The sequence below is a fragment of the Rhinolophus sinicus genome, linkage group LG05, assembly GCF_036562045.2.
Source record: "Rhinolophus sinicus isolate RSC01 linkage group LG05, ASM3656204v1, whole genome shotgun sequence".
NCBI classification, from domain to species: Eukaryota; Metazoa; Chordata; class Mammalia; order Chiroptera; family Rhinolophidae; genus Rhinolophus; species Rhinolophus sinicus.
The window spans coordinates 46,007,817-46,025,012 of NC_133755.1; the positions used below are offsets into that span (position 1 = coordinate 46,007,817).

Sequence of the window (17,196 nt, forward strand, 5' to 3'; positions counted from 1 at the left end):
CAATACAGGAGCCACTAGCCCCAAGTGGCCAGTGAGAACAAGAACTGAATTTTTAATTCTCTTCAACTTTAGTTAATTTTAATGTATACAGCTGCATGGGGCTAGCAGTTACCATAAGGAAATCACAGCTTGGGGCTTACTTCTAATTATAGCAACACAAGGGATTTGAACAGTTTAAAGATACCACAAGGAAGCAAAGTGACAAATCTAAAATGTTATACCATCTATAGGAAAACTGCCCCCGTTTCTACGAAAAGTAAATGACATGAAAAATATACAAATTAAAAAGGAAGAGATTGGAAAAACTCTAAGAGACTAAGCAGCAAAACAACCAAATGGAATGTGTGGACCATGTTTGAACTTTGATTCAAACCAACTGTAATACCAACACTTCTGAGACAATGAGGGAAATTTATTTTCTAAATCAACAATGGCAATGTTATTTTATATGAAAATGTCCAGGTTTCAGAAATGCATTCTGAAGTATATAGGGGGGAAATGACATGTTTGAGATCTGCATTACAACATTCCAACAAAGAGAAGGGGAAAAAATCATTAACAAAGCCAGTGTGGGCATGTCTTGATAATGCTGACTCTGATGCATATATGGGATTGGGGGAAAAAAAAAAAAAACTAAAGAAAATTGTAAAATGTAATCAGAGGGAGTTCCAAGTGGCTAGAGGTATAATTATATTGACTTCTCTTCCTCGCATGTTCACACTTAGGCACATGTAGAATCATTTGGTAAAAGGAAATTACATATTTAAAGAATTGAATGCAATTTGACAAACCGCTCATCATCACTAGACACTCATTTTGAAAATTTTTATTTATTTTTAATTGCATGTCTAGTAAGTATCAGATACTGTATAAAGTGGACAGAGAATAAAATGAATGCAATAAATATTCACTTGGCACTTCTACATGCCAGGTATTTTGTTAGAAATACTTACAAATGCTTTGTGAGAACTCTTATAAATCCCTAAATGATCCTTACCTGCAGGTCTCTGAGCCACTGCACATGCTCTCTTCCTTCTGTCCAAATTCTCAGTATATCTTTCTGCATACCCCTTATTCCCCTGTCCCTGGGTCATATGGCAATTTTTATTTATACTTCAATTTGAGCAAAGGCAATACTAATTGTCCAAACATTCTCCAATTCCTCAGCCAATGGTTAAAGAGATCCTTCCTTCTGTACTCCCATAGCTTATTATGCATTTCTTTATTATACCTTTTGTAGCTCATCTCTATTTTGGGGATCCAGATATCAGTATTTTTTTAAATGTTTCCCAGGTGATTTTACTGTGTAGGTAGCACTCAAAACCTGTAACTTAGATCAATAGGTGTCCCAGAGAGGATTTTCCTGGCAGCACAAATACCTCAGGCTATCTAGCCATTTTCATCAAGAGATGCCAGATTCTTCCCACCTACCTATAATTGCTGATTTAATACTAGAAATCATTCTTATTTTTAATGTTTGCCAATTTAATAAAAATTAAGTAAAATCTAATTTTAAGCCTTTAATTACAAATAAAATTGAATGTTTTTTCGTATTTATTGGCAATTTATATTTCTTCTTGTGTGAACTGCCTGCTCACGTGTTTCCCCATATTTCTATCAGGACATCTTTTTCTTATTAATGTGTAGGTGTGCTGGTATATTGAAAATATCACCCTTTCCTCATATATATGTTTTGCTCATTGTCATTTGTTTTCTAATAGTTTTATGTGCTTGATGTTAATTTTAATGCCATCAAATTTAACCATCTTTTTTTTCCTAATTTTTTGTTAGAAAATACTTTCACAAGATTAAAGAATCACTTATGTTTTATTTTGGTACTTCATGGTTTCATTTTTAAACTATGACATATAATAAAAGTATACATATTTTTTAAATGACGCTAATATTATCATTCATGTAATCAGAAAAGTCATATTAAGCATCTGAGGTGCTGTCAACTTAACGGTGGTGAATTATACGTTTTCTAAAATTCTGATTTTCCCTTGAAAGCTTGAATTTTATTACAGGCAGCAAATGCTATCAAATATTTTCCTTGAAATGACAGTCTCGGTTCATTTGAAGAAATGTCTGCCCAATACCCAATCTATAATACATAACTATAGTTTGTCTGTCAGTTGTTCTTTCAAGTGAAAAAAAGAATTTTGCTTTTCTTTTCCTTGAGACAACCAAAACACTCTATTAAGCAGTAGAAGTGCTTTAGGCATACTCTTCATTTCTTCACAACATAATGCTTAAAAACAAATCCTCAAGGATCAAGATTTTTAAAACTTACTCATTTTTACTGTTTCACCAGACTCTCTGAAGTGGAAACGGTTCCCCCCCCCCCCGCCCCCACTCCGCTTTGGGTGAAGAGAGCTAAGACCATGAGTGTGAGCAGTGTGGGCTAAGCAATGCGAGGCACCTACACTCTTACCCCGCCACTGCTTCTGCGGCGTCAGAGCAAATGTCAACACAGAGAAAGAGGCAAATGTCTTTTGCCTTAGTACTAAGTAATTATTTACTTAGTAAATACTAACAGCTTAATATTAGTACGAAAATAGTTTTGATTTCATGGACCCCTAAGAGGGTCTTGATAATCCCCAGGGGTCTTTAATCCATACTCTGAGAACCAATGATTGAAATACTGAGAAGGAAAACATACTGAATTTGAAGGCAGTTGATAAACACACATAAACACTATGAAGGAGACCGTGAATTCTAGTCATTAGATTGAAAGTCATACATCTGTTTGTAAATTTCAGTATATAGAACACTGTGCCACTGTCAGAAAAGTTTGTACCAGGCCCTGCTTTTACTTTTTGTTCTACTATTAAACTTTTACTTGACGATTCATCTTCTATCAAGTCACTTTCAACACAGGCCAACTATTTTCCCTTCACCTCACTATCTATGGTGGAATGAAACATTGTTTGACCTCTACAAAAACTATCACTTTGACTTTATAACCACAATTTGCTGAATTTAAGAGCAACAGCATTTCTTTTATTTAGGACTCCAAGATATCACTGGGATGTATACTTGGAGGCTTTAAATACATAAATTCTAGAAGAATTAATTTATTCTGAATAAAATTATTTAATCTTTCGTCTACCTAGAAAACATACACAGCATTAATTTCTTTAAAGGCATTTCAATTTCAACTTACTGCAAACCTAAGAAGGAGGCAAGACTTTCCAACTCCAGAGTCTCCAATCAGAAGTAACTTGAATAAATAATCACTGCAAAAAGAAAAAGAAAGTCACATTAATAAAAATCATATTGCATTGTAAATTCTGCAAAAACAAAACTATAGCAACAATAACAAGCAGCTCACCGAGGAAGACTATAGTTCCCGAAAAGCCCTGAACGGAAGCCAAAATTGCAACCAACAGCAGAAGCCCTTTTGATGAATCACTGAACAGGACAGAATTATGTAAAAGATACACAGTGCTACCCATCATCTCTGAGAACAGTGAACTTCCATTCCACTTCCAAGGAAAGAATAAAAGGAAACCTAAGTGATGCATATTCTTGGAGAGCCGAAAAAACTATGCGAGATAAATCCCACTCCCTCTGCAGTATTAGAATATAGGAAATTAACTTTCCATTGTTCTTGCCAATGAAACATAAATATCTCCTTCAAATTCTAAGATCAAATCATTATTTCATAGCAATCCTCTAATGAAGGGGCTTTTATGATTCTTTCCTAAAATCCACCTGAAAATTCTCCCTTTAAAAAAAGAATCATTTAACTTCTGAAAGCCTGCATTATAAACATTTTAAACTGAAGATATGGTAAAAAATCAAAGGCCGTTTACGCAAATGCACAACTTTACATTCTATGGTTGTATTAAAGCATTCTTCAGAAAACACTGAAAGTTAGGCTCTGTTTAGGTACACTGACCACTGCCAGGCCTGACTCAAAGATTCCCTCATGGAACAGGATTCCTTCATGGACCTGAAGACAACAGACTTTGCCCATGGTTTCCAAAGGAATCCCTCACAGATTCTTCCTAACTCTGACCAGTTCTATATGTTCTTTTAAGCTATCCCAAAAAGATAAAAATAACCAGAATTTATAGGGGTTTTTTTAGAAGATAGGAACATGAGTTACAATTTTGTTCTTTGTGACTTAGTTTTTCAAAAATGCTACCTACTTCAGGTGTAACCCAAGTATCACTCACAATTTAAATTTACATTACAATTATATTTACACTGTAAGCAAGATGTAAAACTTTTGGCAGTAATCTTCTTTGTGAATATCCATCAATTGTTACATAGGTTTACAGTGATGTGTATTAAAATACATCATTTTGCTTATACCAAGTTACCGTACCATAGTAGACTTATTGTCCCTAATTATATCCCAAGAAACAAAAAATCCAAAGTGCCCTAGTCAGCAGCAAACTAAAGGTCATAGAAGGAAATAAGCTTTTAAACAAGTCTTTAAGGTGACTGAAGCACAGGATGAACTAAATAATATCCTTTCCAGTTTGAGCTACCAAAGAAAAAAGGAGGGGGGGGGGAGAAGGACTGTAAAATTTTACCCTTTAATGATTGATACTTAATACCACACAGCTTCTATCAGGCAGTCCAGTTGCTGACTGACTTTAGTACTATTCACAGCCTCTTCCTTAATTAGACCAAATTCTTAAGAATGATGAATCCTGAACATTAGTGACGAGTACATGGTAAGGACTTAACATTTCAGTTCGCATGAATAATCACACCATTGGATGATACTACTATAGTTCCTTAGTTTTTAACAGAAGTTTCAACACCAGAGATGCCCTGAATTTACCAATGTCCCCGAGCACAGTGCCAGGCATCTAACAGACCTTCAATAAACATCCCCTCAATCAATTGTATGTGACCCTGTTACAATACCTGACAGCACTGGGCCACAGATGTCGCCGGAGGTTGCAGTCATTACCTTAAAGATGAACTTTTCTATTTCAGAGTAATGAATGCTTCCTACGTAAGTGTGCTACAAATTACATTATGGTTTCAAGAAATTAATAGTCTTTTTTTTAAATCACCTTTTTTCAATTATCACATTCTTTTTAAATGTTACAGTGTTATTTTAAACATTAATTTATGAGTTCCGGATAATTTAAGGGTCACAGTCATTATATATAACATGAAGAGTTGAGTACTCTGCAATGAAATAATCACTGCTAAACAAGACTTACACACGGGTTTGAAGTGCATGAGTCCATTTATACACAAATTTTTTAAATCCACATTGTCTAAGGGTTAACAGTATCTTCAATCTGCAGTTGGGAATCCATGTATGCGGACGGCCGACTTAAGTTACACGGGGATTTTAGACCGTGCTGCACCGTGGGAGCCCTTAACCTCCACACTGTTCAAAGGTCTATTATTTCGTTCTCTTCCAAACCATCTGCTTTACTAACATGACAGAAGACATGGAGAATCGCAAACAAAGTCTAACTCACAAAGTTCCTCCCGTTATTGAATATACACACCAGAGTGTTACTTGTATGTTACTTGCACTGGCACATTTAAAATTACCTACTACTGTAGTAGCTTATTTCTAAACTATTAATATACTGAATGTTCAAGAGAATTCAGAGATTTGAGATTCCTTAAATATATTTCTTTAACTATAATTACAGAACAAAACAGTAAAAATGTTGACAATGTGCACACCTAAAATTAGAAAGCACGCGGTGAGAATTTTGGTACAGAGTCAAGAATAATATAGCACATGGTGACTTTAAATACATTTTTTCCTTTATTCCTTAAGAATTTGGATTAGGTTTTCAGTCTACAATACAATTTTGACTTAAGCGAAAAAATGCTAATTCAGAAATCTTTAGCGTTACAACTGTAATCAACATTCTCCTATATTATTCTAGTAAATCCTTTCCACTGTTCCCATATCAGAGCTTCCTCTAGTTTTTTTTACATCTAATTTACTATAACACTTCATACTTCCCCCCCTAAGTAGTCTGGAGTCTATTTTCCCCTACTCTTATATTCAACATACCTACCTGTTGAGTGTGAGGGTAAACTGATTTATTCATCTGTGTATCCAAAATCTAGCATTGTGCCTTTTACAAAGCATGCGCTAAAAATGCAGAGGGCATTTTAACTTTACGTTTTTAATCAGCCTCTTTCATCCTGAGATACAGCCAATGGCTATAGCCATCCTTGATTAACACTTCAGGCAAAATAATAGGGGGAGAAAATGGACGGGCACATGGCACACAGGACACAGGAGGAGCCAACCTGAAATTTTTCCCAATGGCCAAAGCAGAACAATTTGAGCCATAAAGTAAACAACCATGTATTGTATTAAAACCCAAAGAGTAAACTAAATATCCATGAGTCTACTGGTATAAATGATTAAATAAGTGGGAGAGAAGAGATAAACCTTCCTTACATGAGGATTCCAAATAACACCTGTAGAGGAAACGAAACAGAAAATCACCTGCAGATCATCGCCATAGTAACTGCTGCAGGCAGGACCCACCAATGAATGCTAAAATTAGTGGGTGCAACTTTAAGGAGAAGCAATACTTGCATGGCTTCAAAGAATGTCCTCCAAAATATTTACTTATTACTGTGGTGGTTTTAACATGCTCACAAATTCTTTAAATTCTCCTTCCTCTAGGAGATGGAGCTTATTAATTCCCTTGGCTGGAGTGTGTGCTCTTAATGACTGCTTTCTAACAGACTACGGAAAGAAAACAATAGTAAACTTACAACGGGAGAAACCCAATGGATGCCACCTTAACTAAGTGATCAAGGTGAATATCACCTGTAACAAGTCGTACTGATATCATGTACCCTCTGATAGGATGTGATGAGAAGAGTGCTTCACCTCTGTGGTATCTTCCCCAAAATCCGTAAGCCCAATCTAATCACGAAAAAACATCAGATAAATGTAAACTTAGGAACGTGCTACAAAATACCTTGCATTACTCTTCAAAAGTGTCAAGATCATGAAAAACAAGGCACAATTGAAGGAAGCTAATATGATATAACAACTAAATACAACATGGTATCATGGATTAAATCCTGGAACAGAAAATGGACATTCAGTAGTACAGAAATTGGAATACAACTCTATAGTTTAGCTAATAATGTACCAGTGTTAACTTCTTAATTTTGATAAATGTACCATGGTATGTAAGATGTTAATATTTGGGAAACTTGGGTGAAGGTATATAGGAATTCTCTATACTATTTTTAGAATTCTTCTATAAATCTAAATTTATTTCAACAAGGTTTAAAAAAAAACCTATGAGGACATTAGTAAAATGGGTACAAACAACAATCTCTTAGAAAATCTAGCTCCTAATATTTTTTAAACATGAGATATTTTGTGTTTTCTCAAGTTAAATCAAGGAATCATAAATTATGCTGGAATCTGTAAAATAAAAACTTAAACGACAGCTGCTTTTGAGGCGCAAGTGTTTTTAGTATTAGAGAAAATTCTTTTGAACTGCTTAAATTTATAACACCATAAAGAAGTATCATGTTTTCATTTAAAGAGGAGATAATTCAGTGAGAAAACTAAGACAAGTTAAGACTGACATAGATTAAAGCTAGATAGAAAGGGGTAGACAGAGGGAAATTAACAGGCTATTCACAATTGGATGATGGGGCATCAAAGATAATAACAAGTAAAAAATTATTTTTGCTAACAGTTCGTCTTGTAAGTCAACTTATGGTCTACTTTAGCATTACTGGAGATTCTCTATTTCCATGATTTATGATCTGAATGAACATAATCTTAATACCTATGCCATTTTTGCATGCAAGCACCAATATTTTCTACACCTTTAACAAACTCACTACTGTGAAAGCATGAAAAAATATTCTTTTAAAAAATTACTAAAACAGATCTCAGTTCAAAATTCTATTTAGGTAACTGCTTTCCTTTACCAAACTATGTATACTAAACATGAAGTATGGGATAAATCCACTTGTTTCTGCCTCTAAAATGCTACTGGAAATTCTAAAATCTCAAAAGAGACTGCTACGTGAAACACTGTTATGTGAAAAGATTATAGTACATTTTATTTAGTATAACCCATTTTTGTTTTTTTAAAATTTTGCACATACATAAAAGATTTGGAAAAATTGACACTTTTAAATTGTAGGATTACAATTGATGGCTACTTTTCTTTATACTTTTTTAACAGTCTGCAGTAAGCCTGTATTACTTTTATAACCAGAAAAAAAGGTTACTTAGGGACAGGAAAATTTTTTAATCAGAGTGTTTATTCAATGACTTAACACCTTTGCCAAGTTCGCTCGGCTCACCTGCCATAACACAAATGATTTCTAAGTAGGTAGAGTAGGTCAAGGTCGTAAGTAGATAGCACTGGCATATTCTCAATATAACCACAAGTACATAAAGTCACTTTCTGGATTAAATTAGAATAAACAGTTTTTCTTTTATGAAATAAAATTTGGATTATCAGACAGACATAGTTCACGTCCGTGAATATTTTTTAAGAGAAAGTTGACTGACATTATTAACACGTACCTTTCAACATTCCACCCTTTGGAAACATATACCAAGAATGAGAAGACAAAGTAAAACAGTGGAGGACTATACTGTCTAGTTGTTTTTATCCAAATAGTACCCGCAAAATACCAATTTCATAATGTCAGCTATAAGTATACCTTAACAAAGGCCTGATATTTTAAAAAGTGCAATGGAAACTAAGTTTGTTCTCTTTCATCTAGAACTACTTCACTTGCATGAGAGGAATATTACTTTTACCTTCACGTTATTTTTAACTTTCATACATGTCACATTTGAAAATACCTAAAACTAAGTTCACGTATCAAATTTAAAACAAAATCATAACTATTGTATTATATAATTCACTATTAATTCATTATTAAACTACACACTATTCTGTTAGCCCTTGGGGTATGGAAGGATTAATAAAAACTTGAGTTACAATAATTGTGTTTGACATCCACTTTTCTTTTTTGCTTACTTTACGTATGCTCCACAGAAAATTCAAAATTGATTATCAGGCTGGAGAAAAGAGGTAAGAACTTTTAGTTACTTCATATGCTTCTATACTGTTTGAATTTTATACAGCACATGTTAGTTTTGTGATTAAATAAATATAAATATGCATCCAGCTAGAGACAGAAGCAACCTGTTAGTCAAAATAATCAATTACCAAGAATCTGAGAAGGCAGTAGTCTTTCCTCCAAATTTAAGAAATTAGCCAAGCAATTTTTTAAAAACTATCCCCATAATCAACACCTAAAAGGGATGTTTTTCTTTGATATTTATAGACAATAGATTAATTTTCCAAAAATTCAACGCTGGAATTCCGAAAATGAGGGCAATTTTGGCAGTGCTGAAGGAAGTGGCAAGTCATACAAGAGGACAAAAGAATAGGTGGTCTTACAACCTATGTAACAACAAATATTTAGCTGAGAAACCTGCCCAGGAGGAGGTGTAAATGACCTCTAACTCCTTACCTTTCAAAGCCTGCATAGGTTCTAGAGCTGGAAAGATCTGCATTAGAATGCAGGAACCATCTCATACTAGCTGTAATTGAGGCAAGGTATTCAACCACTGTGAGCCTCAATTTCCTCATCTGTAAGAAGACTGTATTAGCATCCTCTACCACCCAATTGGGTTTCTTATCAGGATTAGAAATAATGCCTCTAAAACCTCTTAACACAGTTGTCTGGCATATTATAGGAGCACAATAAGTGGCAATTATTTTTCCTTCCTCCATCCAAACCATGAGGTAACTTGAAAAATCTTAAGAGCTATAGACAAAAACTTTGAAGCTACTTATCCAAAGCTTCTGTTCAGATGATGGATGACAAGGCATCACGGGAGTTTACAGTATAATTTAAAATGAAAGTTTAAAAATTACCAACTAATAGTTATAAGTACTATAATCACACCCATCACAACTCCCAAAGCTTGGCAACATACATAGTAACATAGTCTGCAGCGTGTGCCCTCTCCAGCAAGAGAACGGCAGTTCTCTGCTTCGTTTGCTTTACTCACAGTGACATCCGTGATTTCTAAGGACCCAAGTATAAATATTTAAAGGACAGTCATGAGGGTAGAAAAACTGAGAATGGATACAATAATTAACTTCAAGCCTAAAGAAGCTTTAAATATCAACCCAAAACAAGATGTAAAGGAGAAAGTCAAAGGTCCCTTCACAATATGTAACTCACAAACCCTTAACATTTTTAAAAAGACCTCTCTAATCATGAATTTTAAAGTAATTGACAACAAAAATGTTAGCTGTCTAATTAACTGGCTTAAATTTTAAATTTTAGAAGTTAACCACACACAGTAAACTGGAAACAGCATATTTGGACTGTGAAATCACAGGTCCTTAAGTTAAAATTCCAACTCTGCTGCTTCCTCTGAATGCCCTTGGGCAAGCCACTTCAACTCTGCCTCCTTTTCCTCATCTGTAAAACTAGGGCACTATTTCTTCAGAGGATTAAGAGAAGTAATGTACATACATACATTTTCTGGCAGGTGGTGGGAACTCAAATTGTTATTATATGACCAGCACTAGCGAGCATCCATCAAGGGCTCTGGAACTCCTCAGCTACATCAAACATAACAAAACCTTTCTGTTAATAACAGAAATCATAGGTCCCTTCCCCAAATCTTTTACGCTATCTTGCCATCCTAAAAAAGTATCACAATATTTATTTGTGCTAATACTGTTATACTGATTATTCCTGTCACCTTCTTAACTAATTGGTAAGCACCTGGAAGCAGAGTTCACATTTCATAATTAAAAAACAAAAACGAAAAACCCCTCACCTCCTAACATATTCTAACTGATGACAGAAAAAGAAAGAGCTGGCTGTTTTCTTTACCGAGCTTTCTTCCAAGGTAAATTTAGCCGTGTGTGTGCGCGCGCGCACATGTGCACGCACATGTATGCATGTGTGTGTGTGTGTGTGTGTGTGTGTATATATATATATATATTGCGTATAAATTCACTGGAAGATTTTAAAAGTATGTACTGAAAAAACTGTTAAAGCAAAGACAGAGATAAATCCATAATGATTAAATGTGTAAGGAAAACTTGACACCACCTGCCATTTACACATATAACATCCCTTACTAGAATGTACATGTCAAATAATGTCTGTATAGCGCTATACAGTTTACTCTTGAGACTCAAAACTGAGGTGAAACTAATCACATTTTATAAAGAAACAGGCTCAAAAGGCATAAACGACTTGTATGAGGTTTAAGTGGCAATCTGAACTTAAACCTAGGAATTACCATTCCAAATGCTATGTTCTTTTTATCATACCACATTCCATCAGCGATATATTTCATATAATCAGATGATTAAAATGTCATAAATATGTAAGTTCTACATATAAAACCTACCAGAATGAATCAAAGCATCTATGAACTAGGACACAGGACCTGACCAAATATAAAGGAAAGTGTGATTCACAGCTTAAATTAACTTAGAACATTTGTTTTAGTAAATAAGTTAGCTCAGCTCAAAAGAGCATGGTAAATTTAGGAGTTCAGACTTCATTAGCTTTAGTATGTGATGAACCCAAATGTTCTTCACAAGGACAGGTGGGTGATAGCCACCAATCTACAAATAAAGCACTAAATAATTATCCCTGGTGTGTATTTCACCAAGTTGCTTCAAATGTCCTTTTATAAATCTAGATATTTAACTATTTTAATAAGTTCCATCTAAGCCACTGAAGTAAGACTACATTACACTCGGCTAGGCATTTATCCTAACTACATCCACACAGACTTTAAAGTAGTAAAGACACTACAGAGATGACCTATTGTTCTTAATGTGAAAGCTACTGTTCTGTGAATTTGGTGTGTGCCTTTTTTTCAAGACTCTTGGAAACACTCCATATATGAGTAACTTAATGAGGAAGAGAAAGGTAAACACTTTAAAAAAGAAAGGAAGAGGCAAGTATAGACTAAGTCATTAAAATAAAGCCACGCCCAAACAAATCTCACATTTTAAAATCAATTAGTTCAGATTTAAAATTAAACTCTTGTCACTCCCAGGTTTCCATATTTCAAGCGTGGTAGTGAACATTCTCTTTTCTGTTTTCAATCTCCTAAATAAGGCATTCTTAACTTGCGGTTTATGAATAGGCTCAAGCAGTGTGAACAGCTTGCAACTTTATGCAAAATGAGTATTATGACACAGGGAGCCGGTCCACAGGGTCCATCCAGTGCTCCTAGGGGTACATGACCATAACTGGGTTAATAATAACTGTCCTAAGTCAAGCTACTAGAAAATACCTACAGACAGAGAGGAAAGGACAAAGAATAATTCCACTTAAGTTCTATTGTTATTCAAAAGAAATACATTCAGACAAGTTAAATCCATCACTGCTCTTGGAAAACTTCAATTATACAATTTTCTCAGTTTCATTTGTAAAGCTCACTGGTTGGAGGTGCAGACTACATAAAATGCCCTGTGTAAAGACCCTCACAGAGTGGTTAGCACACAAAGCACTCATTATTGTTAGGAAAAATTGTTTCCAAAGACTGGTTCCCCTTGTGAGCAAAGGCACTCACACTTAATACTACTTGTCAGAATTAGCAATCTACAAACATGGAACAGAATCAACTTTACTGGAACCTATCACAGCCTTGGATTTAATAAAACAAGGTGGTTCTGACCAACCAAGCCAACCAGTCACAAAGTACCAAAAAAAATTTCCATTTCCTATCTTTAGTTGTACCCTATTTCTTCACATGTTTAAGTCAGTCAACAAACCAACAAACACTTGTTCTCTGGCTTCTGGGGCCTCACGAGTATTTTTCCCCCCAAGCATTATTCCATCATTACCCTTTTATAATCTAAAACACTCACAGGATGGTTTCAAAAAGAAAAAAGCCAAGCCCTAGGTTTTCGTCCTAAATTCTATTCCAGACATCAAAGAAGCAGTCTCAGCCCCACCTTCTACAGGAAAACAGTGGAATAGTCTTAACAGCTCCACCCTCCCTGTGAGATTTAAAAAAAAAAAAAAAAAAAAAGTGTGGGCATTTTGCCTGAATCTCTTACTAAAACTCCAAAATGTAATTCAGACAAAGTGGTAAAAAGCTGGTAAGTCACACATCTAAAATATCTCATGCACTGGCATCCTATACCAATTTTTGGTTTCTCTTCATCTTAAAACTTTTCGCAAATCTTTAAAAATCTCAAAACCTTAAAAAGCATTTTATTTAATCTTAAATATGTTCATATATTAGGAGACAAAAAGTAGATAACATTAGCAAAAGGAAGCTATTCTTAATCAAAAGTGAAACTTAACTATTACAACTGCAAAAAAATAAAAAACATCACGTATATATACAGTTACAAGTTGCCAACAAGAAAACACACATACACAGCCAAAGGATTGCTAATAGGATGTGAATATAACAAGATGTTAGCACATAGGGAAATTACTAAGACTGCTTCCAGAATAAAAAATAAAAAAAAATTTTTTAAAAAGACTGAAACATCCAAGAAATAAAATTACTCAGAAAGCAAAATTCTCTTTAAAAGCCAACTACAATTGGCAAGAGAACACTTGATTCTGAAGTTCTTCCATCTTTAAGACATTTTTTTAAAGAAACTTTAAAAGACTTGCTGGAATATTTAAGAAACTATGAATATCCCTTATTTTAACTTAATTATGATGAAAAGGAATAGGACATTTTTAAATGCAAAATGTATCAGTTATCTTTAAATGATCATCCACTGACACAAAACATAAGATACATTTCGTGGAGATTCTATGTAGTTACTGGAAACTTACATTACCCAAAGAATTATATATGTTGTTGATTCTCTAGACATTAAGGAATCATATTCTGGATAGTGAAATTACTGGTTATTTTTCTTTTAACTTTTCTGAATTTTTCAAACCACTGCCAACACCATCAAAAAAGTCATCAAAACAACCAACAAAACTACAACTTACTTTTAGTAGATTTTCAGCATCTTTTCTAACAAAAAATCCTAACTAAAAATCATATGGAAGCCAGTAATGATATACTTATTAATGAAATACACTGTCAGACAGATAACAGAACTGATTAACTTGCTGTTGTCCTTTTCAAATCCTTAAAAGACAGATTTATTCAAAGCACAATACTGGCAAAAAACAAAAGTCAAACGTTCCTTGTGTCTACCATGATAGAAGAACAAAGTTTGAAAGACTGACTAAATCTTGAGACATGATCTCAAATATCATCTGGAGCCATGATTAAAAAAGAAAAAAAAACCTATAAACAAGGGAAATATTAAAAAATTTTCGTGCATTAAAGAACCACAGTTGACCCAAGTAGACTATTCTACTGTAGTTACCTGGTATATTCACGATAGGTACACATACTTCATTAACACATTCCTTATAGATGAAGCAGCCAAAATGATTTTCTTGACACTAAAAAATCCCACTAGAAACTAATGGATTAGGAAAAATGTTTCTGGTATGAGAATAATGTTAAGTATTTCTTAACCAGTGTGCTGAAATAATCATTGCCTGCTTCACCACCTAGCTCAGAAAATCAAAATCTTTCTTCAGCTTTCCAGAAGAAAGAAAGTTCTGACTCTATTTACTTTTTCCACTTTTCAGATTCTACTTCCAGTTGTTTTGTTTTTATTCGTACTTGAAAATGAAGTGAGTCAATCATTATCTTTAACTTCTACTATAAAGATAACCCAGAGTTGTCAATTCTCCCAAATCAGGTAAATAACATGGAAAAGTCAAAGGGACAGCTTAAAATGTAATAATCAGTGATTGATACGCTTCTTATTCTCCTCACTCCCAAACCAAAAGCTTACAACTTAAAGATCATAAGGCAAATGCATTCAGTAATAAAGCTACCAACAGGTAATCTTATGTCAACCAATATAAATCTAAAATCCTGTTCCCTCTAAGAACCAAACTTTTCCTTTTGTCAAGAACTCATCATGGAATCATGAAAGGCAGCATCCACCCATTAAAAGTTTTAATTTAAGAAAAAACATAAGATTTTAAAGTTTAGAACAAGCTGTTAAAGTAAATAGATTCATATGTGGGTGATAAAATAGGATTCTTTCCTTTTCTTCTTTATTTTCCAATTTTTCTCTAATTACTTTTGTGATAGTAACAAATTTCATTCAAGGAAAAAAGAAGAAACTGCTGAAGTCAGATTGCTAAAAATCTTTTTGCTCGTTGCTCTTGTGACCTTCCCTAATAAAATATCCATAATTTTCTCTAACCTCGTTATTTTCACTAATACTTTTCCAAAGTTTTCCTGAACTCCTATATTATTTTACTAGACACAATATAAAATATATAGTAGGCCAGGTACTGGCATATTCAATGACAGAAAAAAATGTAAACATGATTTCAGCGTTTGATTCTGTTGAGGTCATTCATCTAGAGCAGGGGTGTCCAAACTTTTTTCAACGGTTTTTACCAAGGGCCATACGCGGTAAAATATACAAACAGTCGGGCCACTCACTCGAGGTGAAGTACATATTGCTTCACCTGGTTTATTTAAGCAAACTAAATATATTTTTGGAATTTGCTGTGGGCCAATTAACAATGGATCGCGGGCCGCAGTTTGGACACCCCTGATCTAGAGTATTCAAAGGAAAGGATGATTTGGCACTGTATTTACTCAAGAATTACAATACTTGCCACTTATTAACCATTCTTCCTTCTTTCCCCTTGAAAAATTTTCCTCATTCCCTTCTGCTTCTCCAAATCTACTGCTAATAATTCCCTAACAGGTCTTTCTGTAAAGCCTTCCTGAACCCAGCTAGCCAACCACAACCCACTACCCTCCTTTGAAATCTTACTGCTTCAAACCATGCCACACATCTGGAACTTGCTGTTATCTACTGGTATTTAACATACATACAATCTATTTTTTATATTCCATTATAAGTTCCCGGAGGGTAAGGATTATTATTCCTAAATCCTAGCACTACTAGACTATCTTACATGTAATGAATGTACACCACCTAGGCTGTTCTTATAGTTTTCCAAATTCGTTCACATACACTTGAACCTCACAACCACCTTGACAGGAATAATGACTCCTATCTCCTTATTTTACAAAAGGAGCAACAAATTCAGAGGCTACATAATGTCACGGTTCTGCTCAACTAATCTTCAAGGTCTATTTACAGTACTAAATACATGAAGAAACGTCCTAACAAAGGTGGTTTACAAATCCCCAGAAAATGGCAATTTCATTACTTTATTGTTGCCAGGAAAACTACTCCATTAGGGACCTCTAGTTCAACTCTGTCCAACTAAGCAAAACCAACTTTGTCCTTGGAGCCCTTCATAAAGAAATTAAAAAGTTTTAATTTGCCAACATAGCAAATATGGCACTATTAGAAGAGTATCCTCAACTTAAAGTTGATAAAATTTTAACAAAAACTATAGCTTCTGTTTAACACAAAAAGGGGACATGTCAGCATCAAACCACAGTATTACAAAACTTGAAGTCAGAATGCATTTTGCAAGAGCCATGTGACACACACATGACAGTCAGCTAAACTGATGGATGACCCTTTTAGGGAAAATGTTTAGCAGTAATTGACCAAAGCAGCAAATAAACTCAACTTTTAGAATAAAGCCTGACTTTTGCTTTAAACAAATTTCACCCTCTCCGCCAAAGCCTTCTGACACCAAAGAGGAATACCAATGAAATCTCCTCTGATTAGTCATTAATTTATATATGCAAACTGTTGGAGGGTTTGTTTTTTTAAGGCCCTTAAGGAGAGCCCAACAAAGTCTTCCCAAGGAAAGTGAACACCAATTCCCAGGAAAAGTGCCAGGTGTGTCACATCTGCTGTGGTGACTTCTTGAGTAAGCAAGAAAAAGAAATGCATTAACTTTTCATGACACGTCATGGAACCTCATTCCCTATCTGCAAACATTCAAGTAGGTAATACAAAACCTACAGATCTATCATAGGGCCCATTCGTTTCTCTTTCAACCTGACAGTAAAAGCTTCTTTAATTTGGTAATATCAGAAAGACGTTCCTACGTTTTTAATCATGTTTTTCCTTGACCTACACAAAACAAAATGACTTTAGTGTCCTCTAAAAAAAAAAAATTCTCCCAAATGCCCAGGTTTTTAGGAAGGCAGTGGGCCCGGCGAGTTCTTAAAAGAACTCCAGGAAATAACTAAAACAGAGAACT

The 17,196-nt window shown here is 34.5% G+C and overlaps 1 protein-coding gene across 1 annotated transcript in view; it reads right to left on the reverse strand.

Moving 5' to 3' along the window:
- Positions 1–17,196, reverse strand: part of RAB1A (RAB1A, member RAS oncogene family) — a 28,148-nt gene that overhangs the window by 10,124 nt on the left and 828 nt on the right. Inside the window, exon 2 of the mRNA XM_019718073.2 lies at positions 3,167–3,239. Within this exon, the coding sequence (XP_019573632.2) occupies positions 3,167–3,239 (73 nt within the window). The remainder of the gene's footprint in view (positions 1–3,166; positions 3,240–17,196) is intronic.